We start from the raw sequence: 14,555 nt of genomic DNA on the forward strand, positions 1-14,555 counted from the left end.
CACGGGAGTGTATGACACAGCTTTGCGTTGGGGCCGGGGCGGACCCCGGGCCTCCCTGGTGGGGGCCCGGCAGGCGCGGCGCAGGCTCACAACAGACTTGAGTGGCAGGAGACGTGCTTCATTCCACAGAAGGCCTCACAGTTCTCCGTCCCAGAACATGACTCGCCCCCCCCAGGTTTCCACACGCTCCTCAGGGCGGGGGCGCTGGGGGCCATTCCAAGGGAAGAAGGGGACCCTAGCAACCCTCTCCCAGGGACGCCCAGTGCCCAGAACTAAGTGTGCCTCCTTGTCTGCGTTAGAAATAGGGACAACATGGGCCCAGGAAAGTGGGCTCTTTAGAGCTGCCCCATCAAAATAAACATTGATGTCTAATATTTACACTCAAATAATTTTACCTCCTGCTGGGCTTCAAGGCTGGCGTGGCTTTAGGGAAACACTGACGAGGTGAAGCCCCGCCTCCCCCGTCAGACGGTGCCCAGTGACACGAGGCTCCCTGCGGGGCGGCCGGCACCGCGGTCCAGGGAGGGCACCGCGCTCACGGCCTGCCGCGGGGGCGGGCGCTGCCGCAACCCTCCGAGGCCGCAGACTCAGCAGTCCTCCTCCACACCCAAGCTCCCCAAGGCTGCCGTCTTCAGCGGCCTTTTGGCGCTTGTCAACAGCCCCTTATCGAATTCTTCCTCCGTGATTTTGCCTTTTTTAAACTTCTTCAGGAGCCTTGTGTCATTGAGAAGCTCCTCCACGTCCTCGTCTTCGATGTCAGAACCCTATGCACACACAGATCACTCCTCTTACTTCTCAGCCAGAGCCCGAGGGACCCCAGCAGCCTTCAGCCAGGGACCGTGCACTCAGCGCCCATAGACACCGCGTGTCCCCCCAGGTCACTGAGGGCCCCAGAAACCTGAGAGCCCCCTGCAATGCCATCAGAAGATACTATTCCAATAAATAAATGGGCTCAGAATTCTAAGGCACGTATGTAAGCAATAAACAATAAGCTTTACCTTTTCCCTTTTCCTTTTTGCATTCCTTTTCTTTTCCTTCTTGGCCTTCTGCTTCGACCACGCTTTATTTTTCATGAATTTTCTCCTCCCTCCATTTTCTGGTTTCCCTTTTCTCTGTTGCTCCAGTAGTTTCTGCCTGAGCTTTTCTCTGACCTTGTCTTTAAACGGGATGGTGTCTGTGTCGATGTCCACAGGCACGAAGTCGGGGAACTGCTTTCCTCTCAGCTCCGGCATCCGGGGCATCCTCAGCAGAGCGAAGCCTCGGGCAAGAGCAGCAAAATCCAGATCTGGGGAGGAATCAGCAAGTGAGCGCACCCAGGGCGGGGCTCTGCACAGGCCCAGGGCAGCGTCCAGGCAAGACTGCACTCTGACCAAAGGGCTACATGGGCTTGTCAGGATGCGCGGAAGTAACTCCCCATTGACTACAGAGGACTCGGCAGGCAGCTCCCTCCAGCCACCCGCCCCCAGGAAGCCCCCCCACCAACATCTAGAACAGAGCAACCCAACGCGGCCCACGTACACGACAAGCAGCTCCACCCGTGTTGCACGCGACTCGGGCAGAGACACAGGACGGGAGCGAGCCCGGCTCACCCTTCAGCCTGAAGATGAGGCTGCACTCGTGCTTTGCGTAGGCCTGGACGTGGGACACAAAGGCTCTCATGCCCTTCTCAAACACGGCCCTGTCGGCCAGGGCCAGGGACCTGAGCCTGGGCAGGAGGTCCGCCGCGTCCTTCTGCAGCGCCATCTCCTGCAGGGGGCACTGCACAGAGACCGCGTTCAGTGTCCACCCGCGGCGGCCCCCCAGAGCCCGGGCCAGTGAAGCCAAAGACGGAGCAACTTGCTGGAATCTCACGTGACAGGCCACGAAGCCCCGATCCAACCCAAGTGTTTCACTTGGTCTGAAAGCATTTTTAAAATTTTACAGGAAATTTTTTAATTAGGCTCTATATAACAATCCTGACATCTGGTTTGAAAATACAGCACTACCAGGTCCGTGTTCCCGTGAGTGTCCACCCGTGACCCCCGCTGGGGCCGAGCCGTGGCTGCCACCCTGGGTGGGGCCGGTGGCGCTCCACAGCCTTAAAGCCAGCTAGGATCCCGCACGGACATCACCAGCCTGGCCCCAGGAGCCGGCCCCCCCCAGCCTGATTCTGGGCCTCTTGCTGGGAAAGAACTTTCCTCCCCTCCCATCCCCAGGCAGCCTGAGTGCAGAGAGAAGACAGCTTACTTTTTGGTTGATCGCAAGGAAGTTGACGTACGACTCTTCCATGGGAAGGAGAAACACCAGGGCGCTGCCGCTGTGGCCGATGCGCGCCGTGCGGCCACAGCGGTGCACGAAGGCACTGCGAACACAGGGCGGGGACACGGGCACCGTGGGATGGTGGCTGAGCAGAGCAGGCCCAGAGCCGCCTGTCCCCATCTCAGTCCCATCTCTGCCACTGACTGGGGTTGAAACAGAAGAGCTGGCGATGAACATACATTGCAAACCAGATGGGATTCTGTCAATTAACGTGGACTATGAAGTTTTAACATTTATGCTTATCTGATGGTACAGGTAGGATGTGGTCCTAGAAGAGATTCGGGAAACAATGAAAAGTGTAAAAACTAATACAGCGCTGACCGGGTGGCTCAGCTGGCTGGGGGTTATCCTGTAGACAGAGGGGCCGGGGGCTCGATTCCCCATCAGGGCACGTGCCCGGGGTGTGGGTTCGGCCCCGTCGGGCACGTGTGAGACACAGCCGGCCGCCGTCTCTCTCCCTTTCCCCTGCCCTGCCCTCTCTGTGAAACCTGTAAGCCGTGTCCTTGAGTGAACATGGGAAAAGCAAAACAGCCTGTGAACTCCTGCGGAGAAGCACCCGGTATCGTTGTCGTTATCGCGGTCATTGACCGGAGTCTGTATTTACGGGCGTTTTCCGATGGTTGGAGGCCTTCACCACTAACACTCTGGGGGAGTCAGGGGGGTCTTCACGCGTGGCGCTACGTGCTGTTTTCCTTTAAACATCCGATCACACCCATCTGTGCATGGGCTGGGGCAAGCCTGTGAAATGCTGTGTAACTGCTGCGTTACACGGGGTCGCTCCTCAGAGAGGCGGGCTCCCCCGCCTGCCGCTCACGGCAGCGTCCGCCCTGCTTCCTCTTGCTTCCTAGAGGCCACGCCCCTAGCCGGGGCCCCAAGACGGGGCGGGTGCCGCTGTGCCACACATACCTGGCGCTGCCGGGAGGGTCGTACTGCAGAACCCAGTTCACTTCGGGGATGTCTATTCCTCGGGCCATCACGTCAGTGCACACCAAGATCCCGCTGGAAGGGAGGGCACACGGTCTGGGGGGGCCCCGCCACGCCCTTGCCCCGCCCCGCAGGCTTTGCGAGCTCGGTGGTGACCACACAGCAGGTGCTGGGCTCTCACCCAAGCAAACACGCAGTACGCACACCTTTACTTGTTCTTCCTTGAGGGGTCTAGGACTTTAGAAATCACCAGTGAATACAGGAGGCAGGGAGGAGGCAGTGAAAGGGCTTTAAAAGTGTATATTTTTCCACTGGGAAAAAGAGACTATAGAGGGCCTAACTCTTTACAGCCACTCAAAAAACAAACAAGTGAAATGCTCTGTCCCTGACTGAGGTGTGACGGTTTCATCGCTTTGCCCAAACGCATGCTTTTAACGGCATGTCATCGGTTTGGCTCCGATGAACTCTTATAACAATTCTCTCTAAAAAAAAGAGAGAAAGGAAAACAGAAAAGTATCACACGCACAAACAGAATCAAGTCATGGCCTCTGAGACACAGCGCCCCCGTGTCCTCACCGCTCGACAGCCTGCCAGCTGCACTGAACAGATGCTGCTGTCCATTCCGCTCGCCGACGGCATAGGCGGCTACCCAGGCCCTGGCGGCCAGGCCCTGGGGCGTCCCGGCCTGAGTGCAACATGCAGGTGCCTGTCCCCATGGGGCCTGCCACCTTACAGGGGAGCCAGCAGGCAGCTAAGGAAGTCCGCACAGCAAAGCGTGACGAGGCCGGGACAGAGGTAGGCCTGGGCCTGCCCACAGGGAAGATGGGACACGGGCTGGGGGAAGGGGGCAGGGAAACCAACACCACGGAGCTTCAGAGAAACGGGGGCGCGCAGCAGACGCGGTGGCTGGGGACGTGCCGACTCCACGCGGCTCCCACCTCTGCAGCTTGCGGAAGCCCGCGAAGATCTTGTTGCGCTTGTGCTTCATCTTCCCGTGAATGCACATGATGTCCACGCCCTTCACCAGAACCTCCAGGGCCTTCCCGTAGTACTCCACGCAGGCGCAGGTGCTGCGGGGGGACACGGAGCTCAGTCGCGGGCAGCGGGGCGCGGGCCCCGGCGCCGGGACGAGCCGTCCTCCGGGAGGGCTGAGCCCCAAACCTCGGAACCCGCGGCCAGCAGAGCGCCTTACGCACAGCTTAGAACCCCGAGGATGCACTCCCACCGCCTGAAGACGACCTAGCACGGGCGCCCCGCCCCGAGAATGAGTCACACTGAAGTGGCCTCTGTAACAGAAATGCACAGTTTCACAAGGTTCCCAAACACGCCTGCTCCCTTTGCGGAGCTGCCTCTCTCCATGTCTGACCCTGGGGCCCAGCAGGTCCTCTCCTGGGTGCCTGGTCTGGCCTTCGTCGCCCACGGACACTGCAGGAGGGGGTGCCCCGAAGAGACGGTCCCGGGCGCCCCGACCGTGTCTTCCCAACGGCTGGCTGCCCCACTTCCCCTTGGAGTCTGTGGGCACCCCAGGCAGCGCCCTCGGGAAAGCTGACCCGAGCCCCCTTCTGCCTGGAAGGGTGGCAACATGGCGTCACGCCCCTGTGCAGAGGAGGGAACGGGAGTTTCCGGAGAGGCGCTGTGAGTTGGGGCGCAGCCTGGGCCACATCTAGCTCCTTCTCCAGGGTGGCCCCACTGCACCAGGCTGCAGGGTCCCAACTGGGGCCGACTCGCATCACTTGAATGCCTCTGCCTGAGACACCTGCACTAAATGACGACCACACTGTTCCCAGCGCGAGTCCCATCAGTACGTGACAAAGCAGTGAGACCCCAAAAGCAACCTGCTGGGTCCTGAAATCGAGTTGGGGGCACCAGAACGCCTCCCCCGAGTCGAGTGCAGGTTTGTGAACTCTTTGTGCGTGTACCAGGCTGTACCTCCTAACACAGCTAATGCATGGGATGGGCGGAATGGCGGATGGAAAAGGAGGTTCTTTTGGTACAGCCCAGGATGCCTCTGCGGGTCCATCTTGAGGGGGGGTGTAAAGAACACACATAGCCCCCCACAGCCTGCACACTGACGGCAGCACAGACCCCGCTAGGCGATGGGGCAGCCAGCCCCCTCGCCACATGGCAGGAGCAGCGCAGTTCCTCCCTGCACCTCTGCACCCTGAGGGCTGCAGGGGACCACCCTCGGCCCTAACGTGAAAGCTGAGTAGGCCAGGGAGTGGGAGTCCGAGAAAGCTTTCCGCTCGTCTGACCCAAAGGGCGGGTATCGCTAGCACTGCTTCCCGCCCCGTCCCTTCCTCCTCTAGCGGTCTTCTTGCAGACAGGACAAGGCTGTGACAGCGGCCATCTCCAACCTATGGGTGACACGCGGGAAGGAGAGGCCAAGACAACCGCAGGAACATGGACCCTGGCCTGGCCGAGGCCTGAGCCGCGTCAGGGCCTGCCTACCGGGGCCGAGGACCCCGCCCCGCCACGGAGCGGGAGCGTTACCTGAAGAAGACCAGGTGCTTTTCCTGCTTATGACGGCGAAGAAAATGTACCAGTTGGTTGAACTTCTCATCTGCCTTACATACCTACAACATAAAAATGGAAATAAAATAAAACACAAATAATACTCCCTGTACCGATTTTCGGTCTCTGCCCTGACGTTAGGGCGTCCGACCTCCTGCGTGCGCAGGGCAGTGTCCGTCGGAGCCCGTGGGGCTGCCAGCTCGGCGTACACGTCAGGCCGCGCAGCTGACACAGCCGCCACGGGCTCCGGGGCTGGACCCCAGGGCCCCGACAGAGCGCTCCCAGGGGCCGCTGCAGAGGCAGGCGCAGGCCCCGCTGGGGGGACGCCGGCTTCCAGACAGGAATACAGACTCCCCGCAGAGACCCCCAAGGAGACTGAGTCCCCCATAATAACGCACTCAGGGGCTCCATTCAGGCCCTAGGCTGGGGACATCTAAGTCCACCTGTGTGCATTTCCCCCTATTTTTACAGAAACTGAAGTCTCAGTTTGGAATGTCTTCTCACGCACCCAGACATCCCCAAATGCAGCCGCCGCAACGTCAAAGCTAACACCTGTTACTGCTTCTGGGGATTCAGCCGGGCGCGAACACCTCCGTCCGCCTCAAGGAGCCCATCCTCACAACAGCTCCGTGACGCGGGGGCCCCTCCGCAGGCGATGAGCTGTGAGGGCGCTGGGCTCAGTCAGCGAGGGACAAAGGCAGGCGCACACCGCGCTGCCAGCGCCGACCGCGAACGACCCCGGCCCGCCTGGGAGCAGCCGCCCCAGGCCAAGGACAAGGACGCGCCCACGGCAGGCGGGCCTGGCTGATCGCGGCCTCACGCGCCAGGCAGCCGTGCCACAGGTGGCGTCTGGTCTGCAAACCCGCCCCGCCCCCACCAGCAGCCACAAAGGACGGCCACCTCTTCCCCTGGGAGGGCGCAGCAGCAGCCGCGCCACTCGGGGTGCCAGCCCGCCTCCCTGGGGGCGCAAGCCCTGCTCACGGGCTGAGGTGCCTCCCGGCCGGAGAGGCCCGGCCCCGGCGGGTGCAGCCGAGCCTTGTCACACAGCGGCCCCGGCCCGCGGGCTCTCCCGGCCGTCGTCTGGCCGCCCCGGCGATGGGCGAGAAGGGAAGAAGGGCGTCCTCGTGACCAAACAATCTCAGTCCCAAAAGCCCTCCCTCTGTCTTGGGAGGAAACTATAGCACCGGCAGCTGGGAGGTACGGCCACAAATCCAGCTGTTCCCAGCTGCCAGTGAAAAGCACAGAACATGTACGTCACAAAGCCACAGAGCAGTCACCCAGCACACAGCCTCCTTCAGAACGGGCTACCATTTGATCGGCAGGCTCCTACCCGGGGCACCTCCCTCATGTAATAAAAACATGTGACCACTTGGGGGCAGGAGGTGCACACACACTGGCCTTGGAGACCAGGCTTCGCGTACCTGAGGCACTAACAGGCCCACTTGCCAGCAAGCCTCGTCACCCATATCACTGCCCTGCTCTGTCCCCAAAGGCACTTTAAATACACCACAGTATCATGTTATTGATTTGCTTTCCTGGAGAAATGCCGCCTCTCCCTAGGACACCCATCATTACTCATTTTTGCTTGTTTGCTCTAATGGCTGACAGTTAACGTGTATTAGTGAGAACACTGTATACCATGTCAATAAAACACGCAGACAAGGAAGGATAAGAAAAATTAAGGAGTCATATTTCAAGTAGGTAAAAACACAAAAATCTACTACACTGGTTAAACAATTGTTACAGTTGACCATTTAAAAGGAAAGACAGGCTTCCCCTTTTCTGCACTGTAATATTTTCAGTAGTTTTCTATACCTGTGTCCTATCATTTAGTCTTACAAGAGGACCACCCCGAATCCGTCAAGAACGAGAGCGCGGCCGTGAGCCAAACAGATAAGGAAGGACGCGGTAAGTGAGCAGAGGCGGCACGTCCGGTGCTCCCTCAAGGTCAGCGCCCTTCTGGCCCCTCCATTACCCTTCAACTCTGAGCAAAACGGAAGAAACGGAGTTTACTGAAAACTCCAATAAATTCTCACATAATGATTTAAGAAAAAAAGGAAAGGCAGGACTAAGCTTACTGACAGCTTAGTCAAGTGTCAGTAAGTCGCTTTAGCATAGAACGCGTGCGACACTTTTTGCCGCTTTGCTGAGAAGTGACTGGCAGGGGAAAACGGCACCCCTTCAGGGCGCGCGCTGTGCCGGCCCCCCACAAGCACACGGGGCGTGGAACGACGGCCCGGCCTCGGAACAGACGACGTCTTCACGGCACAGGTGCCTTTTTTTTTTCTGGTGAGAACACGGGAGATCCACCCCCAGCACCCCAAGGGGCGCGCTGCGCTGAGACCCGGCCGCCACCCGCTGATGCCACAGAGGGCCCCGGAGTGCTCACCATGTAGTGGTTCTGCAGGCGGGAGGGGGTCTTCTGGGAGCTGCTGGCGGCGGCGCCCTTCTCCTTCACGGCGATGCGCACAGGGTTGCGGAGGCCGGCCCGCACCAAGCTCTCCACCTCCTGCGTCTGCGTGGCGGAGAATAGGCCCGTGCGCCGCTGCTTGGGCAGGAACCCCAGAACGGTGTTTATGCTTGAAAATAAAAAAAAAGGGTGCGACCTGAGCCCCAGCCCATCAGCACAAACCACAAATCCAGCCTCAGGACAGGAAACGGGTCCGCAGAACGACGGAGAGAGAGCCCAGCGCAGCGCTGGCGGCCAGGCTGACGGGGAGGCCAGGTCGGGGCGACTTTCGCCGCCTCCTATCCCCGCCTCTTCCCAGGCCTCTCCAGCACGAGCACATAACTGCACTTCCACAAGGTGGGGCCGTTCAGAGACCAGTGCAGGGAAGACATAGGACTTATTGAGACTCAGAGCCACTGTGCTGTACACTTTAAACAGGCGAACTGTATGATGCATGAATCAGACCCCAAAAGAGCTGTTCACGGACACACACGCACAACCTGTAGAAGAAACCAGGACGGAAAATAAACGCATCTTGAGCAGCAGCATGGCACTGACATTGAGGGGTGGAGCCTGAGGCGCAAGCCGCCGACTGATGTGAAACGCCCACGTGCTACTGGATGGGAGTCGGGAGCCCACCAATGCCACTTAGCTCCCCTTCTCACGTCCAGTGTTGCCCAGAGACAATCGAGCCCAAAGCCCCGTACCTGGCCTCGAACCCCATGTCCAGAAGCCTGTCTGCTTCGTCCAGCACCAGGACCTCAAGGGACCGCACACCGCTGGCCAGGTCCACGCCCTCGGCCTGCCTCCGGAACATGTCCTCCAAGCGGCCTGGCGTCGCCACCACGATGTTCCCGCTGGAGAACAAAGCGGGCGGGCACATGCCCTCTGCCTGGGGCACGTGTGACTCCAAACGCCAAGCTTTGTGCCCGCCGCCCCCCAGCAGCCCCCTAGCCCCAGCGGGGAGGAAGGGGGCCCAAGGGTGGAGTGTGGCCCTGGTGGAGGCCACTCACGGCAGAGCTGAGACTCCTCTCAGTGAAGCGTCACCCACAAATGGAGCACAAGACCTATCACTGCCCATCATGAGCCCCGTCACGCTGGGCCTGAGTGACATCCGAACGGCTGGTGGCCACTGGGTGTCGGAACACGTGTGCCGAGGGCTTGCGAAGCCCCCGCCGCGCCCTGGGTGCCGGGCCAGCCTCTTCAGAGGAAAGGTGGCGAGGCCGCCCGTCCCCCCAACCCCCGGGGGCACAGAGGGCCAGCCCTCTGCAGCAGGGGCAGCCTCGCAGGCCCGCGCTGTCCGTAGCCGCCTCCCTGCAGGCCAGCAGGGCCGCTCGTTTTCAGTGAGGGACACGTCAGGCTTGCGTTCTGAAAAGGCCGTGCTGGCTGCCACACGGGGAGTGGCTTACGACAGGGATCGTAAGAGTGGAAACAGGTAGGTGAGAGTCCCCGCAGGATCCAGGGGAGAGAGGAGGGGGAACAGTGGCGAAGGAGGAAAGGTGGCGGGAGAGAAAACGTGAAGGGCCTGGTGGTGGCTAACCGTGCGGGGGCTGGCGGGGGCCCTGAGGTGCCAGGACTGACTCCGGACTCCGGGAGCACACGGGTCGATAGATGGACAGGGGCTGCTGATGACATGGAAGCCTCGTTCTTTGAGACGTGTCTACGACAGCTATGAGCCGCTGGGGGAGGGGCCGGGCAGATGAGCAGATGGCTGTGGGTTTGGGGCTGTGGGCGATGTCAGAGGCCACAGAGAGAGAGCCCAGACTGAGGACAGCAAGAGCCCTGAGCCCCACAGCGTCGCCTGGGGAGAGCTGGGGGGCTGCACCCCAGACCTCCCTCTCCTGCAGGGGCGAGGCTCGCTGGAGGGGCGGGTTCATGAGAGTGGAAAGGAAGGAGCCGGTGAGCAAAATGGGAGGATGGCCTGGAGGAAAAGCCCTTCTGGGGAGGCAGCAGTTGCCCAACGTGAGTTTCTGGTTAGGCCAAGGCCGCACAGAGCACGAGCTGCAGCAGCGGGCTTACCCGTGCTCCCGGAACCTCGCGACGTCTTCTGCGGGGTTTCTGCCTCCGATCAAGAGAATCTGGCTAAAACAAGGCACAGCGGGTCCTTCAGCAGGCCAGGCAACCCCATGGCCCACGGCCCACGGCCCAGAGACGCGGCGCCCCATTCACCTGAACTGCGGGAAGGGCTTCGTGAAATGCGACAGCACCTCATCTATCTGGATGGCCAGCTCCCGAGTGGGCGTGATGACTATGGCTCCAACCTGCCCCGTGTGGGGATGGACACAGTGAGCAGCCCGCGGGGCTTGCAAGCGGAGCGCGTGCGCCTGGACCCGCCCCCTCACTCCCCGGGCTGCTCAGCAGCCTCCGGTCACAGGGCACATCAACTACTTCAAACCATAGTCAGCTCTCGTTACTCATGGCAGCTCTGTTCTGTGATGTGCCATGAACCCCGAACTAGTGGCTACGGAGCCCCAGCTCCTCGGGGAAATTTGGGGGAGGTTCCTCTGAGCCCCTGATCACGTTTTCACCAACCAATCGCTACATAAGTCTGATTTACATTTCTGTCTAAAGATACCTATTTAACGTGTATTGTTACTTTATTAACACTGAACTCAGCCAACAGCACTATCACTCATCCCTGAAGGAAGCTCATCGAACGCATGCTTCCCGTAAGGCACTCACAGCCTCCCTGCGCTCAGGGACCCTGGACAGCGCTCTGGTGCTACGCTCGCTCGGGACTTAACAGCGAAGGCACCAACAGAAATGCAGGCATTGCAGCAGTAAGCAGGCCATGGAAAGGACCCAGTGTGCAGTCTGAGGCCGAAACCGGAAGGCAGAGCCATCTGGTCAAACCCGCCGGGCACAGGGCTGCCCTGCACAGGCCGGGCGGGGGGCGGGGGGGGGCGCGGAGCGGGAGCTCGGAGGGCGCCGGCTTGGGAGCGACAAACGCGCTTCACGGGGCAGCAGCTCTCAGATGCAGGGCCTGTGACTAACAAGAACAGGCTGTGTTTCTACCTATTTTTAAAGCTGTGAACCCCGCTGACTGAAAACAGCGCGTGGCTGCCCTCACCTGCCACTTTTTCAGCCTCTCCTCCCTCCTCAGGAGAATCTCCAAGATGGGGATGACGAAGGCGAGCGTCTTCCCGCTGCCGGTGACCTGCGGCAGGAGGAGGTTGGTGTCAGCTTCCCGCCCCCACCCGGCAGCTGTTGGGGGGGCGGGCAGGACAGGCCACAGCTGCACAAGGCACTCACCGCTTCCGCAGCGACGTCCTTGTTCTTCAGGAACAGGGGGATGGTTGCGGACTGAGGGAGAGACGGCGAGGCGCTGGTGAGAGCGCACCGTGGCCCACAGACGGACCCCCGCGGCCGCGGCCCTGAGCTCAGTCACCGCACGGCCCCCAGCGGGGCAGGCTCCCAGGGCCCGGCGCAATGGTGCCCACAGACGGGGGACGGGAGAGCAGGCTGAGCCGAGGCCCTGGAGTCCTGCAGCCCAGGTCTGCGCCGCCTATGTCTCCTCTGGGGGCCAGGCGGGTTGGCAGACTCCGGGTGGTAAGGTCCCTTCCAGCTCTGGCACCCGAGAGTGACGGCTGCACTCACTCTACACACTGCAGGAGCGCCCGGGGCACAGGACGCCCGCCCTCGGTCCCACCCTCCTGAAACCTGGGGCTAGATGTGCAAACAGGCCTTTGCGGCCGAACCTCAAGCGGACTCAGGGCCTGACTTCAGGGTCGCCCCTTCAGTCCCTCTTCCTTCCCCCCCAAGCCTGAGCGCACCCCATCGCAGCGCACCGGACTTTTCTAACCGCTCTCCCCCGGGCGGCCTCTGTGCTCCCAGGGACACTTGGCCTAGAGCCATTTCAGTTGTCAAAACCCGTGGTGGTGGGTGCTCACGGCACCTAGAGGCGCCTGGGGCCAGGGGTGCTGCCAGACGGCCTGCGGTGCCCAGGAAGGCCCCCAACAAAGAAGCGCCCCGTCCAGCACGCCAGCATCGCGGGGCCCGGGGGCCACTCCAGACCCTGCGGCCCAGCAAGCAGGCGGGCCACGAACGTGGTTTTAAAACTTCTAGGAGCCACACTGAGAAAAGTAAGAAGGAAGATGTGAAATGAATCTGCATATCTTATTTAACCCAAAATATGTAAACTAATGTCACATAGGTACTTAACCAATATATTGGAAGTTGATGAGATCATTTCCATTCTAATTATCATGCGAACTTTTCGAAACCCACTGTGCATTTTACACTTGCAGCACATGCCCACTGGGGCTCACCCTATTCCAAGTGTACAAGACCCACGTGTGCCTAGTGACGGCCGGAGTGGACGACACAGACCTCAACTGACAGCCCCGACGGCAGAGATGGGACCCTGCTGGCACCACATTCCCAGGCGCGGCACACGGCACCCCAAGTTTTATCTCCAGCCCTGCCTGTTTCCCCCACATCTCGTCTGAGGCTCATACGGATACCTCAACTCAACATTTCCAAACAGAACCCTCCTGAATCTCCTTCTGAAGCCCATTGCCCCTCCCGGCCTTCCTCGCCTCAGTGAACGGTACCACCTGCCCAGAGGCTAAGGACAAAACCTCAGGGTCCCTCTAGGTTCCTCTCTCCTGTAACCCCTTCTCCGGGCCGGTCCCTCAGCAACCCTATGGCTATCTGGAACCTGACTTCTCAATAGCCACTGCTCCTTCCCTACGCCAATCCACCGCCATCTCCCATGGACAACGGCCTCCTGACTGGCCTCCTGGCTTCTCCTTTTACCTTTAAAGTCCACTCCCTACCTGGCGGTCACACCCCTGCCCCGGCGCACCACTTCCCATGGGAGATGGCTTCCCCCTGCATTTAGAATAAAACCCAGGCTCCTACAAGACCCTGCACCACGCAGACCCTGCTGTGCTCACCTCTCACGCTTCACCCGAGGTTTCAGCCACCAAGGCCTCCTTTCGGTTCCTCCAAGCCCACTTCCTGCCCCAGGGCATTTGCACTGGCTTTTCTCTCAGGCAGGAACCCTGCCTGTCACCCCAGAGCCAGCTCCCCCTCCACCATTCAGGTATCGCCTCAACGACACCGCCCAGAGGGGCCTTCCCCAACGCCCTCTCCCGGACCTGCTACCCGTCCCATCGGTCTGCTTTAGTTCCGTCATACTACTTAGCAGCAGCTGACTGCCTCCTTCCTTCACGCCTTTCTCTCCTGCATTAGAAGATAAAGCCCATGAGTGGAGACCAACCCTGCAAAATCGCCAGAGCTTAGAAAAAGGGCACTCAGTAAACTTCTTTGAGTAAATTCCCGGGCGTGGCACCAGCTGATAGTTACTGTTACTACTGTGTGGGCTAATTTGAGTAAATTGAGTAAACTGGGCCACCACACTTCACTTATGCCACACAATAGCAACAGTAACATCAGCCGGTAACGTGTATCGAGCTAGCCCCCAACGTGCCCAACGCTGCGTCACGGAATCCAAAAACCCTGCGAAGCACACCGGTCATCTTCGCCACTTCACAGGGAAGGGAATGAAGCCCAGGGAGACTAAGTCCTCTGCCCGGCGTCCGGCCGCTCGAGGGGCAGGGCCAGCCACCGAGGTCCCAGCGCCAGCCACCGAGGTCCCAGCGCCCGCAGGCGGAGGTGGGCGGGGCCCTGAAGGCCCCGCGCAGGTCCGCCGCCGCCCATCGCCCCAGGGGACCAGAGTCCCGAACCGGCTCGGCAGGCCCCGAGTCCGCGCCACCAGGAGACGCGGCAGCAGGCCCGCTGGAGGAACGACAGCTCCGGGACGTGGGTCCCAACGCTGACACCGACCGGCCGCGTCCCGTTCGGCCGGAGCTCGGCGCCCCCGCGCCGGCCTCTCCCCGCCCGGCCCCTGCGCGCGGAGTACCCGCCTCCCCGGGCCGCGCCGCGTACCTGCACCGGCGTCATGTACGGGAACCCCAGCTCCCGCAGCACACCCAGCACCTGCGGGTGCAGCGGCACCGGCAGCGACTCCCAGGACCCCTCCGTCACGTGCTCCATAGCGCGCCGCCGCCGCCGCCGCCGCCGCTGCCGCCGCTGCCCGGACGACTCGGGAGCGGAGCGCCGAGCACTTCCGCTTCCGGCCGCCAACCCCGCCGTCCGGGAACCCGGCTCCAGCCGCTGAGTTCCGGGGGCGGGGAAGGCACCCTCGCCTCAGGTGAAGGGAGAGCAGATTTCAAGAGAGTGAAAGCGGGCGGCGGGGGCCCCGGCGGGCGTAGTGCCATTCGGCCTGCGCGGCCACCTGGACTCGGGGCGCCTCTCACCCCGAGCGGACCTTTGGGCAGCATGGAGGCCGCCCAGGCTCTCCCACGTTCTCCGCCAGTCGGAGGCAGATGGCAGCACCGTACCGCGCTGGCCGAAGGACAGAGGGGCT

The 14,555-nt window shown here is 61.2% G+C and overlaps 1 protein-coding gene across 1 annotated transcript; it reads right to left on the bottom strand.

The window, feature by feature from the left end:
• Positions 1-10: 10 nt before the first annotated feature.
• DDX55 (DEAD-box helicase 55) lies at positions 11-14,208 on the bottom strand. Its single transcript, XM_054594394.1, has 14 exons — positions 14,075-14,208; positions 11,435-11,485; positions 11,253-11,339; positions 10,352-10,443; positions 10,202-10,264; positions 8,890-9,039; positions 8,123-8,312; positions 5,713-5,795; positions 4,161-4,292; positions 3,205-3,297; positions 2,227-2,341; positions 1,590-1,758; positions 999-1,285; positions 11-764 (listed from the first exon to the last, which is right to left on the bottom strand). Exons 1-14 carry the CDS (start codon positions 14,180-14,182, stop codon positions 588-590), a joined length of 1,797 nt encoding a protein of 598 aa, XP_054450369.1. The 5' UTR covers positions 14,183-14,208; the 3' UTR covers positions 11-587.
• Between the last annotated feature and the right edge of the window lie 347 nt (positions 14,209-14,555).

This window comes from Pteronotus mesoamericanus, unplaced genomic scaffold (assembly GCF_021234165.1).
Source record: "Pteronotus mesoamericanus isolate MK-2021 breed Mesoamerican mustached bat unplaced genomic scaffold, CSHL_Meso_final scaffold_507, whole genome shotgun sequence".
NCBI lineage: Eukaryota > Metazoa > Chordata > Mammalia > Chiroptera > Mormoopidae > Pteronotus > Pteronotus mesoamericanus.